Source organism: Melopsittacus undulatus, chromosome 1, assembly GCF_012275295.1.
Source record: "Melopsittacus undulatus isolate bMelUnd1 chromosome 1, bMelUnd1.mat.Z, whole genome shotgun sequence".
Taxonomy (NCBI): domain Eukaryota; kingdom Metazoa; phylum Chordata; class Aves; order Psittaciformes; family Psittaculidae; genus Melopsittacus; species Melopsittacus undulatus.
The window spans coordinates 128,923,282-128,949,592 of NC_047527.1; the positions used below are offsets into that span (position 1 = coordinate 128,923,282).

The following is a 26,311-nucleotide window of genomic DNA, read 5'->3' on the forward strand; positions in this document are numbered from 1 at the left end:
ATGATGGATTCAGATAATTAAGATGGAGACACTGTTTATAGACCTAAGCATTTCTGAGATTATGGTATATTGCTATGCTTAAAACTCAATTCTTCTACATTTTTTCACAGATCAGTCGTACAGTTTCAAATACTTCTTTTTCAAGTATATGTAGATATATATATATTACTTCAAATAAGAACATCATTAAATGTTGGGGTTTGTGTGTTACTCCAAGGAGTGTGTGAAAATTGGGTTTAATATCAAAACATTTCCCCAGAATCTTTGTTATGGAGAATGGAAATTCCACACTATTTTGCCCATCCTAGCTTCGGTGCTATAAAGACCACTGCTTTATCTTTCAGTGCCAGGTGGTTGTGAGTATGGCTGCTCTATACATGCAAGGATAGGTTCTGGTTTCTTTCCTCCACATTACTTTTGAAGAGACACTACTTGGATTTAAAAAGCCTTCAGGGATAAGCTTTCTTTGCATTCAGTATCCTAAATCCTGCAGCTTATTTCCAACATAATTGTGTTCAGCTGGGGGTTCTTCTGCAGCCAGAGACAGTAAGGAAGGATTCCTTCAGGCACAAAACTTTTTGAATCAAAATCTAAAGATACAGTTCTTCCTTCATTACATCCCTTTTCAAGCAGACAGATAGGGTATTTCCATGGGACAGAGAAGTCAGTTTAACATCCTGGACCTTCTGATCTGCGTACAGGTTTGGGCATTTTCTCTTAACTCTATGTGGTACAGCAGTTTGCTGTGGCCTGTAACAAGTGATAATTACTCACAGATGGGGTCGTGCTCTTCTTTGCATAAAGGAAACAGAGAAGTGCAGTCCACAGTATACTCTGCCCAGCGGGACCCTGCAACAAAGGCACAGAGAGGATGCATGTCTGCTCTCATTGACTGTGGCAGCCAAGGCTGAATTTGGCCCTAAGTGCAAAAACATTTTTAAGTGACTAAATTTAACGTCTTCTAGTAAATATTCTTCTGGCTTGAATTTCAGTCTGAAGCAGAATTTGACAAAACATTGTCATTGGTTGGCTCCCAAGCATGCTTGAAAACTTATCCTGGACAATTTTCCTGCAGAGTGTGAAGTATTTGCTTCTTTCTTGCAATCTGTTGAGCTGGCATTTAGGAGGGAATGGTAATTTAAGTGGAAAGCTTGTACTCTGCAGCTTTCCTGTTGATGATGAAAAATTGACATTTTTTCCTTTGTGGAATTCAGTGTGAATCTGGGGTTGCTTGCCAGCTAGGCACTGAGCTCTGCCAAGAGGGCCTGGACTGCGTTAAAAGGGGTTATTTACCAGAACAGGTAAGTATTTCTTTCTCCAAAATAGAAATATTCATGGAAGTGAATACAGACTGAGATCAGTTTTAGATTGCTTGGTAAACTTGGTCATATTCTCACATCCTCATTGTTAATCTGAAAATAAGTAACACTGAGTCTAAACCACCTGTCAACTGCTGCTTGCACAAACCCAGAATCCAGAAACTGCTCCAGAAATAATTAGATAGGGTAGAAACTGGAGCAATGTATGTTCCAGAGGTCAGCATGGTGACATCAAAGTCCACAAGGTGGGCTGCACTAATCAGGAAGCAGTTTGGCCAAGGAATCAGATAATATTCCAATTTCAAAATTACATAATTCCTAGGCATCCCTTGGTTTTCAGGGACTGGTAGGTGCTAATGACCCTTTGCGTCTTTGAACCTATTCCTTACTGATTATGTGCCACGTTGTAACGGGGTCACAAAAATACCTTCCCAAAGTGCTTATATATATATATATATATATATATAAAGTGCATAAACTTCAGAAGATTGTTAATAGAGGAACAGAGAGGACCTGTGAGATCTTTGAACTTAGTCTTCTGTAATCATAGGTTACCCTAAGAGCAATGAAGTCCAGTCTTTGTGCTGATATGCTTCTTGCACAGTGCATCCAGGAAAGAGAGGTTCTAATGCTTCCTCCTGCAATCTAGGCATCCCTGAGGAGCCTGCCTGTCTTCTCCCCAACCTCTGCTTCTGTCAGGACTGTCCATGCTCCTTACGTTATGCTTGCAATTGCCTCACTCATCAGTTATCTCTAACTGCACTCCACAACAATCTTCACTGATGCTAATCTCAGTGCTTTAAAACATGACAGTGTTAAGGACGATGCAGATATTGATAGAATTTCCAGCTCAGTACAGAATGTTGCAGTTTCAGATTCTCTCCATGTTCCCAATTCATATCACTTTCTGGGCACATGAAATTTCCACCATTAATTCGTTCTTCAAACATTTGTTGATATGCTTCTGGCAGACTTAGGCAGCCCAAGTGATTTTTGCCCATTTACATTGTTTTTCCTACTTTGAAAATAATTGGTGGACACAGTTTCTACTTTCATCTGCTACTTCGGTCACAAAAGCCTAATTCAGCCATGTGAAAACTTAGAAAATGTGACCCTTTGTGTCTGGTCCAAACAGTCTTGCAAGTGGTTTGGTTATTTCTGCAGACTTGAGCTGTTCTCTGAAAGATTTCTTTCCTGACAGTGTATTTCCAGCACTCTTTTCAGCCTCCTTTCTGTTAGCCTCCAGATTTAATAGACTTCATGATCTGAATACCAATAAGTGTAGGAGGGGAGGTGATGGTGCCATATATGCCAGGTGTAGAGTAATTTCTTTTGTTCACTGTTGGGTCTAACTGCTGATGTTTTCCAGAGACACCCCTGTGTCTATACAGTCATATCCAACCAGTGGATAGCTGCCAGCAGAAATCATTCTTTCAAATGCAGACAGTCTCATTTGACAGTGTATAGAAATACCTGTCATAAGTCACTGGCTTTATTTCTATGGTGGTTTTGTAATGGTACTGCATTTTGGGCTGAGCAAGATATATGATGTAATGAACTTACTTGTGGTGCCTGATAAGGTTTCCCTGATATGGAAGAGGATCCCAGGTCTGTCTGGCTATCACTGAGTGAGGAGGCAGAATAGTTCTGGAGCAGAAGCTCAGCTTGGGATACAAAATGAAAGTTTTGTGGAAAAAAGAGTTAAGGAAATAAACATGACTGTTATGCTCATATGACCTATAGATCTGTTAGTAAAGCTAACAGATGGAGTAAGGATTGGAATAATTGTTGTATGATGCATGTTTTTTCTTCTTGTCTTTAATGATTTATCATCTTATCCTGATTTCTAAACACACATCTGCCATTTCTAAACATTAACTTAATACATCTAAATATTCAAATGCAGCCTACTTGTTAAAGAATTTATTCTGTACTGATTAAAGTGGTTTTATTGAGATATTAGGAAAAAGCAAGACTTTTTTTGGCTCCTGCAAAAATCTAGCTCTGAACACAACAAAATATTCACCTTTTAATAGGATATTACTTCTAGCTATCTCTGCATCAGTTGCTCCCATCTTAATAATCTCAAGGTACTCAAAGGACAAAGTAAGACACAGTTTTCTCATATCTTGCAGTCTGGCAATTATATACTTTGTACTATTATTCATATTGGTATAGCCCAGGGCTATTTTGTCCTACTTCAGGGGAGTGAATTGGTCTTCAAAGCCTTAGGAATTAGGAAATTGTCAAAACACAACCTTAAACTACAGTTTGCTTCCTCTTCTGTGTTCCTGCACCCAGTACAACCACACAAAACTTCAAATTTTGTCCTTATCCTAGCCAAATGATAGATTGCTTTAAACAGAAAATAAGTGATAAAAGCAAGTTCTATTCATCTATGTAACCCAGGGTATGTATTATTAAGACTATTTTATGGATTATTGTTCTAAGATCTGTCAAGCTTGATGGTCATTTTCATAAATACACAGTTTTCCCCAAGGTACCTGCAAGAGTTACCATAGAATAACCTACAAAGATTGTGACAAAAATGTGGTTTAAGAATTGTAAACATACCTGTAAATATTATTTCTATTGTAATAGCTCTTTCTTTTCTAATCTATGATACATATTAGATAGCAACAATCTTCCTTTGCAGTTTGACTTCCTTGGTAGACCCAATCAGGTCCTTCCAGCACTTCTCTGCACTTCCAGCACTTCACTTGCTCACTGCACAGAACTGAGTGATTTGCATTATTTGAAAACAAGACATAGTGCTATTATTTCTAGCCATAAGAAAATCTTCCGCTGTAATCCCATATTTGATTCTAATGAAATAATGACATGAACTGCCCTATTTTAGTTACCAAGACTCCAAAATACTGGTGATATTTGCAATGTCTTTATCACTGACAGGCATTCACTACTGATTGCAATGGTAGGATCCCAGAAGTTCTGGGATTTGTAGCTAAGCTTACTTAAAATAGAATCATTAAGGGAGTATCTACACTGCATTTGCTTCCCACTTTGTGTATTTTGACCAAAGCTGATTTTATCTAGTTGGTGGGTAGCAATGCAATGGTAGTAACCTGAAGGATGATATGTGTTGGTTACTGAACTATTAACTTCACAGAGGAAGATCCTTGGGTGGGCTTCACTTGACCTAGTTTAAAGTAGACCCAGGCATGCTTAAGAAAGGAGTTTTGTCTGCATTACATATGTCTCTTGTCAATAGTGGTTGAACTTCTTTAGCTTTAGAGAGGAGAGATTGGTATTGATACTGCTCTTCCTTGTCCACCTTGACAAAGTTGGTATTCCTGTCCCAGTCTGTGCAGACACTGCAGTAAAGAGAGAAAACTGGCTAGAATCTAAGCAGAGTTGAAGGGGAATATAGATATTACAGTATAAAATGAGGCATTTAGCCCACACAATGTTTTACCCTCTTTCTGGGAGAAAACGCATGGAAGGTGGACAAAAAAGCACATGTGGATGAATTTCGAAATATAGTTTGCTTGGTATATTTATCCATTGCAGGGCAAAAGTAACTGCAGTAAGTAAAGACTTCCTTCTGCAAATATGCTATGATGCAGCCCTGCTCAAAGAATATAGAATTAAATCTGACTAATTAAAATACAGCCCACTCTATAAATAACTTTTTTTAGAGAACTGTTACTGCTGATCTGCATAACGGTTATTTATCTATTACTTTATTTGAAATTAATGCAAAACTAGTAAAAGCAGCTGTGTTTTACAGTTTCCTCCTATAAATCTTAAAATGTGTAAGATGGCTAGATGTAATAACACCAGAAAAATAAAGATAATAGACTGCATGCTTTGGTTCCAATGTGGCTTCAGCAAGGGTTTGTTTGGAGTGCCCAGCTGCATATACACATGCAGTGGAATTTGGTTTGTGAGGAACCTACAAAAATTACACAAATAACTAGCATTTTTTTAATGAATAATACACAGACATGCACCTGTTTCAGAGACTCCATAGATTAGTCTTGCAGCCAATAGAAAAGCCCCTTGGAATTCAATTACATGGCTGGAAAACAGAAAACAAAATCATGGCTATACATTTAGAACTGATACCAGCAAAATGTTAACCAGTTCTTGGGCTGAGCTTTTTCTAAGGATTAGGTTGTTTCAGTTTGTTTTACTTCCCTGTGGCTTGTTGAAAATTTATATTATTCTATTCTATTCTATTCTTGCAGCTGGAGCCTCTCCCGGAAGATATTGCGCACCAAATCCCCAATATGAATGCAATAGCTTCTTTAAAAAAGACCACTGAAATTCAAAGTATGTTTCTCAGTTTGGGTTGGAGGGTTGGTGGGTTTGGGGTATTTTTGATTATTAGTTAATATAATAGACATTAACCTACTGGTTCAGAGGAAAGAGTGGGCAAATCTTTTATGTATAAATGAACATTCTGTGTCTAGTTACGTATATGTATATGTTTTTATTTTTGTTTCTTTGACATCTCTTTCTTTCTGCTGTATATTTAGCCCTGAAAAACTAACCATTTGAAATTATTTAGAGCTTTCTGATTCCTGAGTATTCCCAAATCTTTCCAGTCCGGAGTACCTTGGATGAACTAGATGTTTGTCAGTGAGGGGCAGGAACCAACAGATAAATTAGAGCTATAAAAAACCAGTTTCTACAGATTCTGTGCAACGTCCCCCAAGTTACTCACTTTGAGAGGTATAGGAGCTTGAGATAAAGTTAATAAGCTCAAAATAGGCATGAATTCCATGAAACAATGCTAACAAATACATGACTTTCTTCAGTTTCTGGTGCAGAGGGTACTTGATCATTTCACTTGTGGACCCTGACCCCAACCCTTTACTAGCCAGATGCTTTAGGGCATTTGCTCTGGTCTCACTGAAAAATTTTCTCTGCCATCAGCTTCCTTAATCTAACTGAGCAGACTTCCCTTAAATTCTCTAATATTCTGCTCTCTGCAGTTTAACTGAGGCAGTGGAAGCTTCCTGACTTCTACTGCTTGCTGACTCCTTAACAACAACAAATGGATAACAAATGTTTTCTTCATCTTAGATGAATCACAAATAGGATTCAACTACATGAAAGAAATGCAGTTTTTAAAAGGGACACCATGCATTTTCCACTGATCATGCAGTATTCAAACTGATTTTAATATAAAGTGACAAAGAAAATTTACTGTAGGTACATAATTCATCCTTCACATCCAGTAGTCACCTAGATATGCAAGTGTTTTGAGTAAATCACCTCTACATGATAAATTCCAGTCAGTCATTTTTGCTGAGTGGTATGTCCTAAGGTAGCTCATGAGTTTCCACACATTGGTTTGAGCTGGACTGGTACAGTCATGGCAGTCCAGTGGGATGAAACCTAGGTCTGTCTGCTCAGGTTTGGAGTCATTTATACACAATACTCTGTCTTTTCTTGCAGTTATTACTTTAAAAGTTATGCATACCTCATTTTGTCTAGGGAGACCAAGTTTTATACAGGAATATGCTTGGATGACAGAAGGGAGCATTGAGGAAGTTCAGGACAGCTTTATGGAGAACACCTATTTAGATGGAATTAAGAGAAGCAAGTATATGTTGAATAATATAGGGAATTATCAATGCTGAAAAACATTAAGCTGTCAAGTACCACCTCAAGAGATACTGAGAAAGCTTGATTTGTTTGGATGATTGTTTGCATGTGTATTGGGTCTGTATGTCTGTGATTCAACTTTCATAACAAATATTAGCAATATTTTAGACAAAACCAAAAATCCCTCCTCTTTGTTGCAAAGTTACAATACTTACTCAGACAATGAGAGGAAACAACTTTTTTTCTAGCTAGAATGGAATCTGTATAAATGTTTTGTATGTGACAGTGATCCAAAAATCCTTTGGAAATGCAATACATTTGGAAGTAACAGTTCCCACACCCATCTAATATTCTATTTTTAAGCAATCCTGTTCATTGGCTTGAATACCACCCCCAAGTGTGGGCTTTTTTTCAAGGTAGCCATGGTATAGCATGTCCAAATCTATCTGTGAAAGCAGTTACAAATGCTTGTAACAGTGACAGAGACATTCTATTTTATTATTTCCTGGTAATAATCAGTGGTCCCACAAATCTTTGAGGGAGTCTTAAGCACATTTTCATGATGAAAGCCAAAGCATACCTAGAAGACTGATTTGGTTTCATTGTTTATTCTTGCAAGCCGCGATTGCTCAAGTTTTGTATGAATGAAACCAGCAGTATGCTTCATTCTTTCCCCTGAGCTCCACCAAGATCTTCTCAATGAATGTAACAGGACTGGTAGAATTTCACATTCCAGTATAGCACAGTAGAAACAGCATTTTCAGAGATGTGAGCAGTTTGAGACATATGCTTTTTGAGTTCATTTAACTGCCAATCTGTAGCATACCTAAGTTTTTTAACAAAGCTTCTTTGCAGCCTCATGCTGTGATTGTCTCTCTGTTCCACAAAACTTTGCCTGCAAGTCTTTTGGCTGAACTTGCATGCAAGCACTGTATGTTCGGGTACAACATGTAAATATTGTCTTGTATAAAAAGAAACTCACAAAGCTGCTCTGATTACCAGAGATGTTTGTAAAGTACAGGTTTAGAATCATAGAATAGATCACAGATCATAGGATCTGATTTCCTGATTTTAATTTAAAACCGACCATTGATTTTTCACAAGCATCAGAATGCCCTTTTTGCATGAGGTACTCACTGCTACCTGGATGCAATTACTAACTGGAACAGCTTTAAAATTTCCTCCCAAAAACCACAAACACCCTACGATGTACTCCCCTTCTCCAAGACCCTCCACTGCGGCATAGGTGCTGCCACCTGCTTCCTGGCCTGACTCTCCTTTCCTTTTCTACCACTGAAAACCTTCTCATAATACAATTCTCAATGCAGGGAAACAAGGAAAATCATCTATCGCTTGGGTGTGTTTGGTAGTTAAATAGGCACAGGGAGCCCACTAATATGCTTGAATTGGTGCTGAGTTTTAGCGTTACAAGAAAGTTAGGATTCAGGGGGCAGCTGGTATGTGACTGTGCGTGAATGAACGAATGTGATGTAGCAATCCTCACTGATGCCGTTTTATTGTTGCTGCAGGAGGGCAACACAGTGGTAGCTGGGTACTAATATTTTATTTTATGAATAAGAGCCCTTGAAAACTCCAGCAGTGAACATGGGTTCATTTCTTTTATAGGCAAGAGGGGGTATTATTCCCATGCCAACAGATTTGATTTTCGTGCACATCTGTTTCTGCAACAAAAACCCCACCCACTTTGCGAACATTTAGCTCATAAATTATAGGGTTTGAATTGGGTGTGTATTGCAAAGACTGACTTTTGCACATATGATCTGTGAGAACATTGTGGAATGCTCATATAAATTTTTACTTGTTTTTAGTGTATTTTTTTAATGGATAGAGAATACGGTCTCTCAGCAAGCTAATAATAGAGTATTTTTGTCTTGTTTTTACAAAACTTGCCAGGCTCCAATCATTGAGCCTACTGTTATGTACATAACTTTTTAGCTGTGTCTTTCATGCTTTTGGAACAAAGCCAACCTCCTAACACTTAATCTCAACTTTGTAGGATACTTAATGCACTTTACATTTTATCCCCAGAAGGTCCCCGTTATTTAAAGGTTCTGCTAACTACTCAAATGTGCACACTATTACAGTTCAAAGAAACACACTGGCCATGCTCACTGCTTGTTCTTGCAGACTGACTTGGGCTTTCATCTTGCAATGATGTTTTTGAATAAAGACATTTTCAGGCTTTATTAACAGCTGCTTTCTCACTGGAGAGAAAAGTTCACCTTTTGAAACGCCTGAAACTGTATTGAGAGCTGCGTTACCAAAGAGGGAGTTTTCAGCAGCCTTTGTGCAACACAGGCAGCACCACCACTGGCCTGGCCTCCCAGCTGTCAAAGCCTCCAGCTACCCCCTGGATAAGCACCTCAACTCAGCCCTCTGCCCAACTGCCAAAATCCTCCTTTTAGCCCTTGGAAAAGTCCTCTACTTGATCCCCTCTCTTTCACAGCTGTTGAAACCCTCTGTCTAATTCCCAGATAAATACCCTGATGCAACCTCTGCAGCTGCTGGAAGCTTCTTGCTAAACACTGAATAAGCTCTGGTCCAGAGCTCCCAGCCCTCCCAGTTCTCCAAATGTCCAGGTGTCATCCACCTGACAATTAGTGAGTGCTCGGTGGATTACTGGACTGTAAGAAATACATATCTAAATTCCTAGTTGTTCACCTGGTTCCCACTAACCTGTTTCTTAATTGCACTGCAGTAGCAGACCATTTTATATGTGGACCATGGGGTACCTGCCATTATTGTTTGAGTTGCTTGAGAAGGTTCTTATGTTTCTTCTCTTGCAGGCAGAAAGCTGAGAATATTCAGACTGTAAAGCCACTGCTGTGTTTTTACACAGCAAACCAGAAAGCTCTATTCCTTATGACATCTGGCGGCTTTTCAGCAACAGCCAGTTCATATATGAAAGTTTTAAATAAATTATTGTTCTAGTATACGCCCTGAGGTTGGAGGAGAAAGAACATCCAGGACTAACAAACCTGATTGTTCTGGCAACATCACTCCAGTCTGAGCTGGCATTTCTGACTTTTTCCTTTTCAAGACACTGCTCTGTGAGCACTTTGTACAACAATGTTAACTTTTCTAGCCCTATTTGCTGTATATGCATCAACTGTCTGCCATATCAGAGCTTCTAGGTATTAACCCTGCCCTGAACCCCCTTCACCTTGTGCAGATAAAGCCAATAACCTGTCTGACAGTATGTGATCATTATTCTGTGTGTTACTGCTCCAGCTTATTACCTTCTGGGGAAGGTTTTGACACAGCTCTTGGAATGAAAGCACTTTCCAACTTGGCATTCTTAGGTTCAGAAATACACCTCCTCACTGCAGTCTGAAATTTCAACTGTGCTGCTTACACCACAGTGATTTTAAATTATAATCACTCAGCGTTGAACTGATTACTATGCTTGTACCACCATGCTAGCTAAAATTCCAATGAATTATTATGCGTGTTTTCCTTAGGCAAGTACTGGAAGTCAGTGGAGCCATACTCTGTGCCAGTGGATTGTGCTCTGGCTGAGTCTCAGAAACGGGAGAGAGAGGAAACAGAAACGGTATCTGCTATGGCCTCTCTTTCAGTGGATGTTCAGCAGTGTATCCCTCAGGAAAGCAGCAGGTAAGTGTATGCAGTTACTGTAGAGAACAAGGGTTTTGCTCCAGGCAAGTGAGGTGAAGAAACAGCCAGACTAAAGGTTGTTTCAAAATTAACTGCTAATTGATGTACCTGGAAGTTTTCATCCCTTGAGTTCTCTCACTTGACTGCTGGAAGCAGAGATATTCTATGCTAGCAGGTATTTTCTGTCATGTGTTATTTTTTAGTAAGGTTCATGATTAGTGCAAGAACCTTGTTTTCTCCCTGTGTCTAAAGCCCTCTAGTACACAAAAAGTGTAATATCCACATGAGGAAAATAGACATGATCAAGTGTAATTAACCATATTCTTCTCATTGGAAGCTGTTCAAAACTGTTCTCATTTTCTAGGAAGACATTTAACACATTCAGATAAATTTAATAAGGATGGACTTAAATCATTATTAAATTATATTAGACATGCATTAAAAGTTATTTCCCTGGAAGCAATGGACAGGTGCCAGTATAAAACTTAAAGCAATCCTGACAAGGATTAGGGCCAGCATTTTCCATGTATCAAAATGAAGGTACAACAGCAAAGAGTGAGAATGCTGGGTTTTTTTCCAGCTTGTCAGCTGCTTTTTACATTAATGAAGATTGCCTTCAGTTTCACAATTTGATAAAATGATGCAGCAATTGCTGTTGTGCTTTTTGCCAATAAGAGATTTTTTTTAAATAAAAAAAACAGACACCCAGTACTGTGTCATTGAAAAACAGTATTTCTTCAAAGAGCTGTTAGGAAACAGCCTACTGCAGAAGTTCTTGGAGTATCCTATTTACTTGTTTTAAGGACAATGTTCCCTGGCCTTCACCGGTAGAGGAAACCCCAAAATGCAGTGGAACCATTTGGTTTTCATCACCTAGAGAAAACAGGGGAGGAAGGAAGAAAGGAGAAAAAACCTTATAAGGAGACTCATCAGCTCACTGCAGACGGCAGAGCAGAGCTGTGCAACAGGAGAGAAAGGAGGTTGCTCTGGGTAGGCAGAGCAGTGATAGGAGTGGAGGCAGAAAGATCCATGGCTCCTACATTGTGACAGTTTCTTGTTTGATTTGGCTCTTACCTCCTTCATTGGCTCTTTAATCAGAACTGAACAGATAGGCATGCAGGGAACTTGAATGGTGCTAAAAACTATGGCTTCATTTGGGACTGAGTATCTTTCACAACAGTGGGAGAACTCATCTGTCAATGAGTTAACAGACACAGCTCAAAGCAACACACAGGGAGCACAGATAGCTAGTGAAATATTTACATAATTACCTTTCCAATTGTAATTAGATTTTAATATATGCTATGGCTATTGTTGTGCTATTATTGCAAACAAATCCATAAAAGCTTAGTGAAGAATCCATGACAAGTGAGAGACATATTTTAGTTTTGTGAGGGTGCTAATCAGTGTTCAGCTAAGGAATAATGTAAGTTTTGTTATATAAATTTGGGACAGTTATGAGACAGAAAGGTGCCTGCTCTTGTGTGTGTATAGCACTGAAAGATAAAGAATTTTGGTTCAAGTATTGGAACTAATGCAGTCAAGCAAAGTAAAGCTTTAAATTTTTCTGTGTAAGAGTGTGGTTAATTTTGTGTATTTTGACATTGCTCAGAATAACCAAGAATTGTATTTGTTATGTGCCTCTGCTCACTTAAAACTACAGCCATTGAGAGCAACTACTGATCCTACATGATTTGAAGAAAATAACCCTTTGGCTAACACTGCACTTAATTATTGTATTTATTACCTACCTAATGATAACCTGTGACAGTTTCCATCCATTCTGAATATAACATTTCAGGGCAGAGCTGAGAGAAATTAAAAAAAAAAAAAAAAAAACAACACAAAACCGGATGTACTGAAATGTACACAAATGGAATTCATGTGGCTGCCAGATTCAGTACACTTCATCAGTTCTGGACTCTTATAGGGACCAATCTGTCGTCATTAATTGTTCTGTGGAAAAATGCCTTCCTTTGAAATATCTTCTGTGGTGCTGCTGAGATTTTTTAGCAGCTCAAAAAAACCCCTATGCACACATTCGTTCCTAAGTCTGTTTTCATATTTGTAACCCACAAAGAAGTCACCCAAAGCCAGATTGCCATCAGACAGGATAACATAAGTGCAGTCCCAGTGGGCCAAAATTGATGGTTAGGTTTTCTGAGGCTTCAGGGCATCATTCTCTTTGTTATCTTCCTGCTGAATGAAGAATGTAAGGAGGAACATGAAATAAAATATGGTCACCTTGAAGGTCTGATTTTGAAGGTCCTCTGAGCTGCTGGGAAACCTGAGAGGACCTGGCTGCACTTCGAGCATGAATGTAAGTCCAGCACGGGATCATAAATCCAGGGACTGATTCCACATTGCACACTCTGGTTTCATGCCAGTATATTTTCATTCATTTCACAAAAACAGGCTGTTAATTTCACAAGCACATACCAATGCAAACTGCAGCAATGTAGGTTGGTTCCAACTCTACATTTTCCTGTTTGTTATCTTTGTTGTAATTTAGGACCAAGTATGCAGTGCTCCTTCTGCAGCCTTTTTCTGTGGCAAACTACCAGGCTTCAGGGATGTAAGAACTCATCTGGGCTCTCATGCCCTCTTAATATGGCCACTGTAGGTGTACCCTCCTTTCTCCATTGTAGATGTGGGCCACCTTCTGAAGACCTGTTGCAAGCTTTTGCATTGAGTGTTTGTTTGGGAAAGTTGGTTGTGACAGGAGGGTGGGATCAGAGCAGAAAGCACCATGGCTGACAGGGCAGGCTGAAGGGTTTCTTCATTATGCCAGGAACCAATTTACTTTCTTTAAATTCCCACCATGGTCAGCCAGGCTGATAATTCTAGACTGCATCTCTAACACTGCTTCACAGTTCTGAACTGATGATAGAGATCCTGTTGGCTTCAGCTTGAGATGGTCAGTCCTCCAGATGAAGAGAGCAGCAACAAGAGTCTCCAGTGAAAACTCTTGCCAGTTATGTTGGAGGATATATTGGTGTTTGGAGTGAGATGACTCACTTTAAACTAAGATTTTGGGTAAAGCATCTCGTTTGCTGGCCAACTCATATCTGACTCATTTACCACTGATGAATAAAGGATAAAATGCTCCTGGCTAAGGCCCATGTTAAGTATTTCTCTTTCTTCCTTCCTTCTTTCTTTCTTTTCTTCAAGTGACAGTGCTGATTATTTTTTATTTGATTTTCTCTAGCATGCTAAATGAAGAAAACTGTGAAAAGCTGCTGCACTTTTGTTTTATTTTACCAAAGCAGAGCTCTGCATTTTAAGGTCCAATTGAAACTTGATTATAGATTTCAGAAGAAAACAGATATAGGAAAAAGTTTGTGGATAGGAAAGAAAACATGCATGATGCTAACACAGATTTAAATGCAGATGCAATTAAAGGAACAGGCATGCCCTATAAAACATTTCTAACTACCATAACTTTTGTGTGTTGATAACTCCTTATTCCCTACATGAGATACGGATTTAGCTGATTAGAATTTTGCTTTGGCCAGACATCTGTTTCAGAAATCATGCTATGAAAATATTCAGTACAGTGCTGTCCCTGATACATGGGAGCTTCCGTATGTTTCTTAATATTGAAAAATAAAAGGGTGTGGAGAGATATCTCTTGCGCTTACTATTTTTATAGCAAACAGTAAATTTTGAGAATAACATTTATCAGAATTTGACTTTATGGCCCTTGTTCAGCTAGTTATAGATTTTACTCAAATGGAAATGAAAACAAAGTGCAATTTTTAGATACTACTGTTACAGAGCTACCAGTTGCAGTTTCAATCATATTGCATTATATTACACACATCATATTGTTCTATACCAGAGCAACTGGTTGGACCTTGGGGAGCAGCTAGCCATCATCAGGGTTGTGTGTTGTGTTTGTGTATCAAGTCATAGAGCTTCTCTTAACATTTAGCTATTTGGGTATCCACTTCAGCTGTGCTGAGTAACCTGGGCATACCCCACAGGATCTGAAGTCACAGCCAGGATCAGTTGCTAAAGAAAAAGGTCAGGGTTCCCCAGGTCAGGCTGCAGCCCTGTCTTGATCAGCTTCCTCTCATCCCCCATGTGGGGTAATGAATAAGGAAGAGAATCAGGAGCAGAGAAGTTTGAGAATAGGCCTTGCCCTAATGGGTTGGTAAATCTCAACAGCTGTATCTGACCCATGTCATTTAAAGCTTCCAGGATACCTACCCAGGCATAAACTTCTCAAAGGGCTTTTTAAACCAGATTACACCTTTGGTACTTAGGTAGTGAATCCCACAGGCTCATCAGACATTGCTCTGAACTTATAACCAACAAATTCACTGGGGAATCCCTAGTTCTTGCAGCAGTTTTCTTACTCATAGTCTTTGCCCCATTTCTGATTTTAAAGGCTTCAGCTGTCTCAAGACTCTGTATTCTTCCTGGTATGAAAATAATTTCTTACCACTGATGATTCTGTGCCTTTTCTAGTTTTCTTTGAGATGGAGGAAGAACTGCATGCAGGACTCCAGGTGTTGAACACACCGTCTTAATGCTGTTTTGCTCTCTGCTCTCCTACCATTAATTTCAAGCTCTCAGTCATAGCCACCACTGTGTAAGAGCAATTAAATTTGTCCTCCCTCCTATTTTGTGCATTGTGTTTTAGTTTGTGTTAATTTGCCTTCTTTTCCATTCAGAAATGGTGTTAGGGGCTTTAGAACTGACCAGTATCAGTAGTTTGTCGTCAACAAACGTTATCACCTAGAAATATTAAGTCTGCTAAGTCCTTTTGAGATGCTCTGGAGAATCCTTCCATAGGAAAAAATCACAAATATTATTACGTTTCCTACTTTTGATGGATTATCTACCTATGAGAGGGCCTTCTTTCATTACCTAGGTTCCTCAAAGCATTTGGATAAAATTGTTGGAAGGTTTCTTTGTGCAGGGATATCACTTGATTCCTCTTCTTTCATTTCCTTCAGAAACTTCTGATAAATTTATAAGCCTCACTTTCTTTCTAAGTGTTCAGACCTAACTCTTACCCAAATTACTGTTACCTAAATGCCTAGTAATCACTGATTAAAACTGATTTCCCCATACCAGCTTACTGTATCTCCTGTAGTTTCCAAAAGGGGAATTGAATTTCTTACCTTCTCTATCTCTTTTATGGATGCAAAGTTAAGCAGTAGAATATGCTCAGTAATTATTTCTTTAGCAATATCATAATTGCATTCCCCTAGAACACAGTGGACGAATATCTGCTTTTAGCAATTTGGCCATGTTTAATATATCAGTTTGTTATAAGTGCTGATTCAGTTTAAGATTGTTCATCTGCAAACAATAAAGTCTCCCTGACACTGCTCTAGTGAACACAGATATAAATAGTTCATTTTGCTTTTGCGGTCTACCTTCCTTGATGCTCCTTTTATGCTTTGATCATTTCTTCTGATGTGCTTTGAAAGATCTTTTTTTATTAATTTTTATTATTTTAATATGTTGCTCTTCAGACTTTCCTTTGGCCTGCCTCATCAAGGGTTTACATTTATCTTGCCATAGTTTATAGTTTATTTAAATTGCCTTATTTGGACATTACTTCCTCTTTACAGAGTATATGTGTAGTTACCTTATTCTGGTCTTAAACTATGATCAGTTTTACTTTTAGTTCCTTTTTCTTGGATCCATACAAAGTCTATTTCTACTAGGATATTCACTTACTCAGGATCTCTTATACGATGCATTTAGGCAGACACTCTGAATCATCTTCATGATATAGAAACGTACCTCTGTTTCCCTGGCTCTTTGCTACCAGAGGATCACTTTTCAATTACAGTGATCAATAACAGCTGAGTTAAGTTAGGAGCAGATCATAGCATAAAACATCCATACCATGCCAGAAAAATCTATCTTTTGTTCAGCATTTTCTGTGACTTGGAAACATATCTTGAATTTTTATTTTTATGTGTGTGATGATGTAGCTATGAGGAATTTCTGTAACTCTAAAAATAAGGTAAGAGAAACATTTGCTTTTTTTGGATTATGTACAGGGTTTATCTTAATTCTTAAATATTAACAGTTTTTAAAAGTGCTGATATGAACTATTTGAAATAATATTCTCATAATTAATATGGTTGCTGTTTATTCTCAACTGCCACAAGATAATACTTAATATGCCACACATTTTGCCAGATTCTATCCATATGGTATGAGTTTTGTCCCATCCATTTCTTTTGTTTTAAGGTTTAAATGGAATAATTTTGATTAGCATTAACTTCAAACAAACTACTTCAGTCTGCCATAGTGTGAATTGTACATCTAGAGAACTACAGATGAGCACTGTTTCCAGCACACCAAATTAAGCAAAGCAAAGAGGGCTCAGCTCCTAGGAACTTGCAGTGCAAATGAGGCACAGTGAAGCCTTAATGACAAATCATAGTCCCAATCGATGTCTTTCTAAATCTGCTGACTGCACAGATTCAGTCCAAATCAGACCTGAACTCAACTCACAGCTGTGCCTTTGAGGAACCAGTTCGAGCATACAATACAGCGTGGGGGTTTTTGAGTGTTTTATGTTTTATGCCAACTTCTTGTCAGCTACAGAAAGAGTGACTGAACGGATGTAACTAACAATGACACAACTGAAGTAACATAAATTTGGCCTGTCAGACTCTGCCCCCTCAATTCCTACTGTTTTTTTTTTACAACTTTTGATACCATCAGAATGGCTATATACTGATTCACTGCTCAGGGTTAGGGGGACTACAGTATTTTTCTCTCTGTACAAAGAGGGAAAAATGGGGCTTTTTGGTACTAAGAACCCCAAAACTTTACTGGCTTTCACACAAAACTCTGACATAAGCTGCTATCTCATAGAAAAGTATATTTTGAATGATTAGCCTTTGGATAGATTCAGTGACTTCTCTGACATGAATAAAATGAAGTTAAAGCATACACATAAGTCTTCAAGAGGAGACTGGAGAAGGGTCTTAGAGTTGCCACGCTGAGGGACAACAGCTGGATTCACCAGAGCACCTTAACCTCCTCCTCTCTTTTTCCATAAAGTACCTTACATCTGCCACTGTCATAAAAAAAAAAAAATCTAATGGTGCTTAGGCTTTGGCTGATGCAGAATATTGGCATATGGTTAGAAAATATTGGGATGTATTAGAATATGGCACTTGAGGTCAGTCGTGGCCCTCAGAATTACCCTCATCAGTGAAAAATTGGCCAGGACTACAACCCTGAATAACATCATCTCTTGGTTGTACTAGGGACTAGAGAATGACAGTCCCAGAAGCCAAATACATGTGAACAGATTGATGTACATACTGCTTCTCTAGATACTTATAAATAGCCCCAAGCCCCACTTTCACTCCAGAGGTTTTCCAGAGCTCCAGTCCTTCCTGCTCTGCCAATCTCTAAGTGAAATCTATTGACAATTATGCCTTCTCATTTGCTTACTCACAGCCTAATTTGAGAGCTGAACTGTTATCTGCTTCCAAATTATCCTCTTTCCAGACAGACCCGTGACGTCCTGGATGTTTAGCAAGGGCTTATTGCACATACGCATTATGCCAGAGGACATGCAGATCTTCCAAAAGTGTCTGCACAAAGTGGAAGTGTGTGATCAGCACAACAGCAACATACACCATCAGTATGAATCCCCCACATGGTGCATGATCCTTTACCAAACCTGAGTACATCAGCAGCAGGCTGGGCTCTATCCCACCCTGGTTGCCATTGCGCAGTCTCTGCTGCAAGCCAGAGCAATGCAAGAGGAGTAAAAAGAAATGCAAAAGGGCTTCACCTTGTCTTTCAGGAAAGAGGGAGCTACAGTGGTTACTGTACATAAGAAACATTCTCCACCGTGTGGTGGAGGACCAAAACAGTTGAGATTTATTGATTAATAATCTTTTAGGGTCAATAATCCTTTGGGAATGATTATTCTGAAAATATCTTATTTTTCACATATCATTCATCAGACATATTTTTCAACATACTATCTGTGATCATTCCAAATCATTAAATAACCCGCATAAAATCATTTAAAGGCACACTGCTGAATTTTTCATTGGGATAGACTGTAATAAACTCCAGATTCATTTAGAATTCCCTGGCTTCCTTGCTGAATAAATTACCAAAGCCCGTGCAAGCCCCATTAATTACTTTTTTTTTCTATGAGATTTCACGAGTTTGTACTTTCTGAGCGATGTTTTACTGAAGCCAGTTATTATACTGGCTTTCAAGATTTATCCAGTAAACGTCTTATTTATTAATTTGCATTTATTTTTTTCTCTACCCTCATTTCAAAATCATTTGAAGGGACTGTTTTTAGGGAGGTCTTCAGCTCATTTGTCATATGGTATTCTGCCAGACTGAGGTGAAAATTGGTTTATGTCCAAATTCATATGCCCTTCAATAGTAACTGTGATCTCAGGAGCTTCCCATTTTACAATTGCCAGGATAATCCTCGGGTGTGATAGCTTGTCAGATACAAGGAACTATGACACTTTTTTCCAGCTCAGTGTATGTCCCCATTATTTACCTATTGGTTGTTTTAAAGAGCTCATCTTACCTAACCTGATTATTACCCAGAGACTTTCAAAGAAAAAAATACATGTATAAAGCTATTTAATATTGTTAACAGATACTTTCTCTATGGCAGTGACCTTGCTGATTGAGCTCAGAATTTGGTCCCCGAAATTGCAGGCAGACAGGCAATGCATTTCTAAATTCTCAGAATAAAAAATCAGAACGCTGAAGAAGAACCCCGGAGGAAACATTGCTAACTACTAGGATACTAGTAAACGATTTTGTTGTAACTTTTTTCCCACTTGAAAAAAATAAATGCATGTATTTTTAGTTGCAAAAGCTTGTAAAATAAATGTATCACAGCTATTTTTTTCATGAAATTATTTGACTCTGTTGACACAAAGCATGTACATTTCTGGACAAAAAGTTATAAAATATTCTGACATATTTTAATATAAACAGGAACATTTTCAGTGATTGCTTGGATCTAAAATGTTTTTCCACTTGACATTTGTTTATACTTCCTAGGAAAGAAACTCTATTTATGGATAACTGAATAACACAAATAAACATCAGAGAGAGCTGAAAAATCAGCTTTGATTATGCATGAAAATCTACAATGTCATTGTGTACTCTTGTGCCGTATTCTGATTGCCTGTTTATTTTTACAGAGCTGCTGGCGAGCCCATGGAAGAAGAGCCAGCCTTCTGAAGTGCCAAGTCCTCCCTGATATTTCCTGTGGGTGACATCATTGTGTATCCCCCCAAAGCACCCTCAGACATGTCTTGTCTGCTGCTTGGGTGGCACAGATCAGATGGAACATAAACACTGGGCACAAAACTCTGAATAGCAGCTTCACTTGTTCTTTGGATGGACTTGAAAGGTCCCTAAAGATTCCTTAAATATAACCGCTACAATTCTAGAGTTACAGTAAAACGGGCTTGGGAGAAAGAGCCTAGAGCATGCTTTTTATATGCTGTTTGACCCACTCACAACATAAATTGTGAAATAGAGTATTACAAAATTCTACATGATAGATTATAGATACAAGAATTCCAACAGCCAGCAAAGTGCTTGCTAAAACCCATGAATCACTTTCTGACAATTTTTACTGGGTAATTTTTTTCATACTGTGTTAAATTGTTAATAGAATTAGTTTTCTTCGCTCTGTGTAATGAAAACAAAAGGACACCTTTATTTTATGAACCATTTTTTAACCCCCTGTCATGAGTTCTTAGATGAATAAGTGAAAGGTGTGTAAATTACAATGAGGGAATTTAGCTAAAGGGAAAGCACTTCTTATTGTACTATAAATCCCCCGAAGTACTGTGCTTGCTGGTGCTTTAATTTCTTTTCCCTTCTCCTGGGCATCCCTTCCCATTTCATGTAATCTTTTCTATTGTGACAACACATTCTAAAATGAGTGATCTTCTGCCTTTAAAAAAAAAAGTGCTGTACCCTCTGTAGTTGACAGTAGCTCTCACCATATGTGCAGCAGAGATCAAGTGTGGATGGCTTTTCAAATGTGTTTTTACTTTGTTCTGAAATCTTTCTGCATCTTGACTCTAAGAGCAGCGATCTTCAGTAACTGCGTGCAGTTCATTTGAAGCTCAGGTGTTTCTGTGGAGGTTGTGTTGGGGGTGTTTTTACAGGTTGTCATGTGGATACAAACTGATTCTTTATATAGTCCTGCACCACGAAAACTGATGTTGCTTAAGAAGCTTCAAACGGTTTATGCTTTATTTTAGCTCCCCAAAGTGCAGCAAGATCTCCCTGCAATGTGACTTTAGTTGTTTAATTCCATGTTTGAGAACGTAACATATAGTTGTGCCTTTAGCTGATAATGAACGCTTAAACTGTTACACGTGTTGCCTTACCGTCAGAGAAAGAGATAGGGCATGTATGTAAGACTACTTCAAATGAACAAAGCTCTGCTACAGCAACTTTTATTTTGTTTACAACTTTCTCACCTAATGAACCCTTGGAGATACCTTGAAGTATTCAGCTTGCAGTATTTGATAGCTCGCTCAGCTTTTAAAAGCAAGTGATGTTCATTTTTATATATTTTCCAAACTCAAAGGATATATTAAAGCCATAAGTGAAGACTGTCATGCTTTTTATTCTGAAATCTGAAAGGAACCTTAATTAAAGCAAGATTTTGGGGAAGGCCATGATATGAAAGATATGGAACAATATGGTTTCAGTTATACGCATACTCAAACCTGTAAATCAAAGATGAAAGATTTCACTCAAATAGAATTATATAATTCTCTTTTGTTATGCAGTCAGACTATATCTTTCATGCATTTGGGTTTGTTTACGATTAGCATTTTAATTTTAAAGACTTTTATTACTTATACAAAAGCTTTCTGCTACAAGTTAGAAATCTGAGGCATGCTTTGAAAAGGGAAATCTAAAAAAAGAATGTCATTTCCTATAATGTGAAGTAAACTTTTATTCTGAAAGGCTTACTCTAAAATGGGTGTATGCCTCTCAGAAAGTGAAATAAAATTCTACCCCCCATTTACAAGCCAAAATCATGCTCATTTTAGTAATGCAGAGTCCCAGCAGGCTAAATTGACTCCTGGTGTAAGCCACCTTGCCTGACTTCGGGCTGTTCTGAAGGGGTCGTTCACATGACTAAAGCAATCAGGAGTTCATCTCATCCTGAATTTTCAGCAGACTTGTGATAGCAATCTTACTTGCCATTTACTGTGATTTTCTTGTGGTCTTCAAAGAAATTTCCCTTCAAGGAAACCAAGGACCATAGCTGATGAGTTGGGTGATTTGTAGAGATTTTCACATCTTGAAATAGTGGCTGCAAAATTTTAATTGGGCGCATAGTAAGAGCATTTTGAAATTAACCCCACAAATGCAAAATCTGCTTGTGTCCTTAGCTTGCATGAAACTGAATGTGAATTGCAGCCTGAAATACGAGTTACAAACTTTACCAATTAAAGTCTATATTCTGAAGTGGAAATCAACTAAAGCTGTCCTTTGTAGCTGGAAATGCCTTTAAAATGCCAGAATAATTTGAATTAAACCACATTATAAACTCACACTTATGCATTTGTACAGGCATACTCCCAGACAGACATCCAGACATGCTATTGGTTAAAGTTGGGATCATTTGTATAAGCAAATGTGCAAATAAACTGCACACAGATTGTGTCCAGAACTCTGTTCTCACTGAAGTCTATAGCAAAATCCTCTTTGATTTCAATGGGAGATGGATCAGGCCCTGCTTTTTTTTTTTTTTTCCTTTCCTTTAAGTCCAGAGCACCATTACTTTTTGATTATGTCATTACAAGGCACCGTATAGCCCTCTGGGAAATGATTGAGGCTTATGGTGAATATCAACACTTCCTTCAAAGCAGACCTGGGCTTTCTGAGAGGGCAGTTTCACTTGCTGCTGTTTTCTTCTCACAGTATTTTTATTACCATCAATAGCTCCCCATGGATTACAGTTAAAATTTCTCCCAGCAATTTTAGACATACTTCCAGGGAAATATTCACATAGATGCTGTTAAAAGTGCCCAGTTTTAGCTGGATTCAACAACAAATTCCAAGAATTTCAGAAAGATGCATGAATTGCATGTTTCTCCATTTCTAATGTCCAAATTCAGAGGCTTAGGAGCTGTTTTTAGGAGACATCAGTCTCATGTCCCACATGGACCTCAGCTTAGGCTAGGGAGATTGACACCTCTGAAAATTCAGTCCCAGATATTTCAAGCTGGCTGCCAAAATATTTACATCTGAGTTGATTACTTTGAAAAAATAAGCTGAAATGCACAAATGAGATGGGGCAAATGGTGGTTCCTTGTGTGATTGCATGGGGAAGTTGAACCTGAGGAGGTGGCAGAGAGCCCTCAGACCCAGGGTGATTCTTTGCCTGGTGCTGGGGACACGGGCTGTCAGCAGGCAGAAGGACATCCCAAGGCACTGCCACTCCAGGCTGCCATTGCCATTAGTAATGAATCTTTGCCCCACAGGGAAAGTGTGCACGAATTTGCATTCTGCCTCTGGATCAAGGTTTCCCTAAGCCACCAACCTCCAGAATGAGACATGCCTCAGCAGCAAGTACCACTATCATGCTTGCTCAGTTCATATTCTTCCCTAGCTTTAGGGACTAAATGTTAAGCACAATTGAGTTTTTCTTATATTGTATTTTTCTAGTATTCTTAGGTCATTAAATTACTAGTAGAAACTGACAACTAAAAAGAGATATGACTCAAGATATCAAGACAAGAATGATTTTCATTCAGCTTAAAGCTTTTACCTGGGCTGGAGTAGGAGCTCTGAAGAGCAGTAAATCTCAGAACTTAAAGAATGTCTTGCACTTCATTTTGAGACTCTGTGTGCAGAAACTCTGTGTGTGCTCATTTGGCTTTAATATAATCTACAGCAATGAAGTGCTTGATTATATGATCCTTTTTCAGCAAAATTTCTAGTGAGTAATCAAAGTTCATGGGAATTTTGCCAGTGTAAAGAAGACAGAATTAGTCCCTTTTTTAATTATGTACCTTTCTAATTTTGCTCTCAGTGAAAATGAAGTAACTAATTTCAGGCAAGGAAAATAAAATCATTAAGCTATCTTAAGTAAACATCATTACAGAAAAAGAAAATATAAACAGCTGTTATGTAAACAAAGATGGCTATTTCTTTTCTTTGCAAAAAAGTCAACAACATGCTGCCAGCTGAAAGTGGCAAAATGAATCCCTGTCTAGAGTATGTGGTATTTGAGTTGGTGTCTTATCTAAGTGCAGCCTCCCTAAAAAGCTGAAAGTCATAACCAGAGATGAAATATTAGAAAGGTTTTGTTGCAGCCAACACCAGAGGTCCTGTAGAGAACAAGAATGTAGAGACTGACTAATTTGTGTAGACAGACAGCAGGACACTTTCGGGGCAATGTGTCTGGGACAAAGAATTAGAGGGAACTTTTCCAAAAGCATGGATGGTTGTGAGGCAACTAACTTCTATTAGCTTGCAGGGGCAAGGAGGTGCTCAGCGAGCATTTATTCTTTGGGAAATGCCCCCTCCATCCCACAAGGATACAGACAGGGACCCCACTGTACAATTTTTCATCCTGAGCCGCAGTAGCCACGTGTGCTGCCCTGAACTGTATGCTCTTCATTTGCCCAATAAGCTATCAGCTCCCAGCAGACACTTTGTAACACAACTAATAGAGGAGACGTTTATATCCTTTTTTTCCCCAATAGTGGCCTTTGCAGAAGCATAGCAGCACACAGTTGTTTCATTTTAAAAGGTCACGATAGAGCTTTGTGAACCATTGTACTTTTTTTTTTTAGTTTTTTACAGACTCCATATGGAAGTAAACCAGAATATGTACATAGTGGGGGGACTTGCTGGGAAAGAATTTCTTTTAAATCAGGTTTCTGCTACCTGCTTTTCATCCTGGATTTGGAGGAGTTTGGATTCTTAATTATCATTCAACCTTTTACTTTCTCAGATAAGCAACTTACTTTGTTTTCTTACCTATAATTGAACTCAATCTTGTAGCACATAGAAAACAACAAAAAAAAAGAAGTCTGTCTTTTCTGACAGATGTCCCTGCCCTTGGTGTGGGAATAATAAGAGCTTATCTTTGTCACTTCCAGCAGTAATTAAATGCTTCATTTTTGTGACAGATCCAAACTGAAGTGGTATTGTATGCGTACGATTTAGCTGGCTGTCTGCTGATGGTTAAAAAAAGAAATTGTGAAACTCACATTCCTCTCTAACCTCAAAAGGGACCCATTTTGATTTTAACAATGTAATATTTTCATTTGATCCAAAAGGTTTTTGTCCCATGACATCTTGTTACTAGCTCAGTTTTAGTCTCTAGCAAATAACACACTACAGAGAGTGAAGACCAAAAAGGACATGCTAGCAACTATTATTTATATCTCTTATGCACAGTCCTTCATCCTGCTGTAATGCTATGCTCTGTGGTTCAGCATATTAGAATAGTGTATAGCAAAATATAAATTGTTCTGCACCATCAAAGATACTACTGTTCAGATGTTAATTAGTACATTGTGAGCTGGGTAATTTATAAGGAAGGCATTCTCCAGCATGTATGGTCTAAGGGCAAGTGACGCATTAAACCAGTGGCACTGGTACTGTGATTCTGTGCTAAGATCTCATCTCACACATTAACCCATTCCCAATGGTATGCCTGCCAATACATGTTTGCAGTAGGAGAGCTGTAGGATGCTCTGATTCAAAGACCACTGAAATCCCTTCTCTAACATTTGGGTAAGATCCAGGAGGTAGCTAAAGAAGAAACCTTACCTTTGCACTCAGTCACACAGAAACTGTAAAGAAAGCACAGATATAGATCTAAACTTGGCCACACATCCCTGTTTCTGATATGAAGTGCCAGTTCTGGTTTCTAGAAAAATCTGTCTGAGAGAGCACTGTCAGTAGCAGATACAGTCTATTGGCTTCAGGAGGGTGTATATGTCATGTGTTAAGGGAACAGGTTCATACTCATGTCTCTTGCTGCTTTTTTTTTTCTTGATTGGCCTAAAATTTCAAGTTATGATGCAATAGGAAAGCATAAAGCAATACCTAGTGAAGTCATAACTAAAGCTTTCAAAACAAACTTACTGCCATGGTTTTTTACAACAGTGACTTTTTGGTCTAGAGATGAACAGCTGAAATGTCTATTTTTTCTTGGGAATTTCATGTTGCTATCTGTTTCTATAATAAGAAACAGTCCTTTTGCTCAGTGTATTAGAAGTTTATCTGTAATTTGTCTTTCCAGGCAGATCAGATTCTAAGGCATAAAGCGTCAGTGGGACTGACCCAAAGGGCAACACTTTTAAAGGTCCATAGTAATATTTCCGTAAGAGTAAAAGGAACTATTGTTATTATTCCTGATACATTTTTGTATCTGAAAGCATCCAATGAGTAATGTGAAGTAATACTGTGCTCCAGAACTTTGTTGATTATAGATATATGAGCATTGGATTGGCGTGAAATAGTCTTAAACTGAGTTGTTAAAATCCCTTTTGTTTTGTGTTTTGTATAATTCTTTGGCTATAGTCTTGTCCTAGTGTCAATAAAAGCTATTTGAAGTAATCTTGTTTGATACTCTGAGCTTTTTCTTGCTTGTGTTATTTTCTGTTTAATCGGTGCTAAAAAGAACTGCAGCTTTGAACATGCCACCCCTGGTTGAATCATAGGAATCTGACTGTTAAAATATAAAGGGTGGAGCATGGTGAAGCTGGAGCGCATAAAAAAGGAACCACAAATGTTAATGT

The 26,311-nt window shown here is 38.4% G+C and overlaps 1 protein-coding gene across 2 annotated transcripts in view; it reads left to right on the top strand.

The window, feature by feature from the left end:
* HDAC9 (histone deacetylase 9) overlaps positions 1–26,136 on the top strand; it is a 395,548-nt gene extending 369,412 nt beyond the window's left edge. For both annotated transcript variants that reach the window (XM_031052375.2, XM_005152865.3), the window contains 3 exons: positions 5,531–5,615; positions 10,379–10,532; positions 19,715–26,136. In XM_031052375.2, coding sequence (XP_030908235.1) covers positions 5,531–5,615; positions 10,379–10,532; positions 19,715–19,754 — 279 coding nt within the window. In that variant the 3' untranslated portion in view covers positions 19,755–26,136. The remainder of the gene's footprint in view (positions 1–5,530; positions 5,616–10,378; positions 10,533–19,714) is intronic.
* The last annotated feature ends 175 nt before the right edge of the window (positions 26,137–26,311 follow it).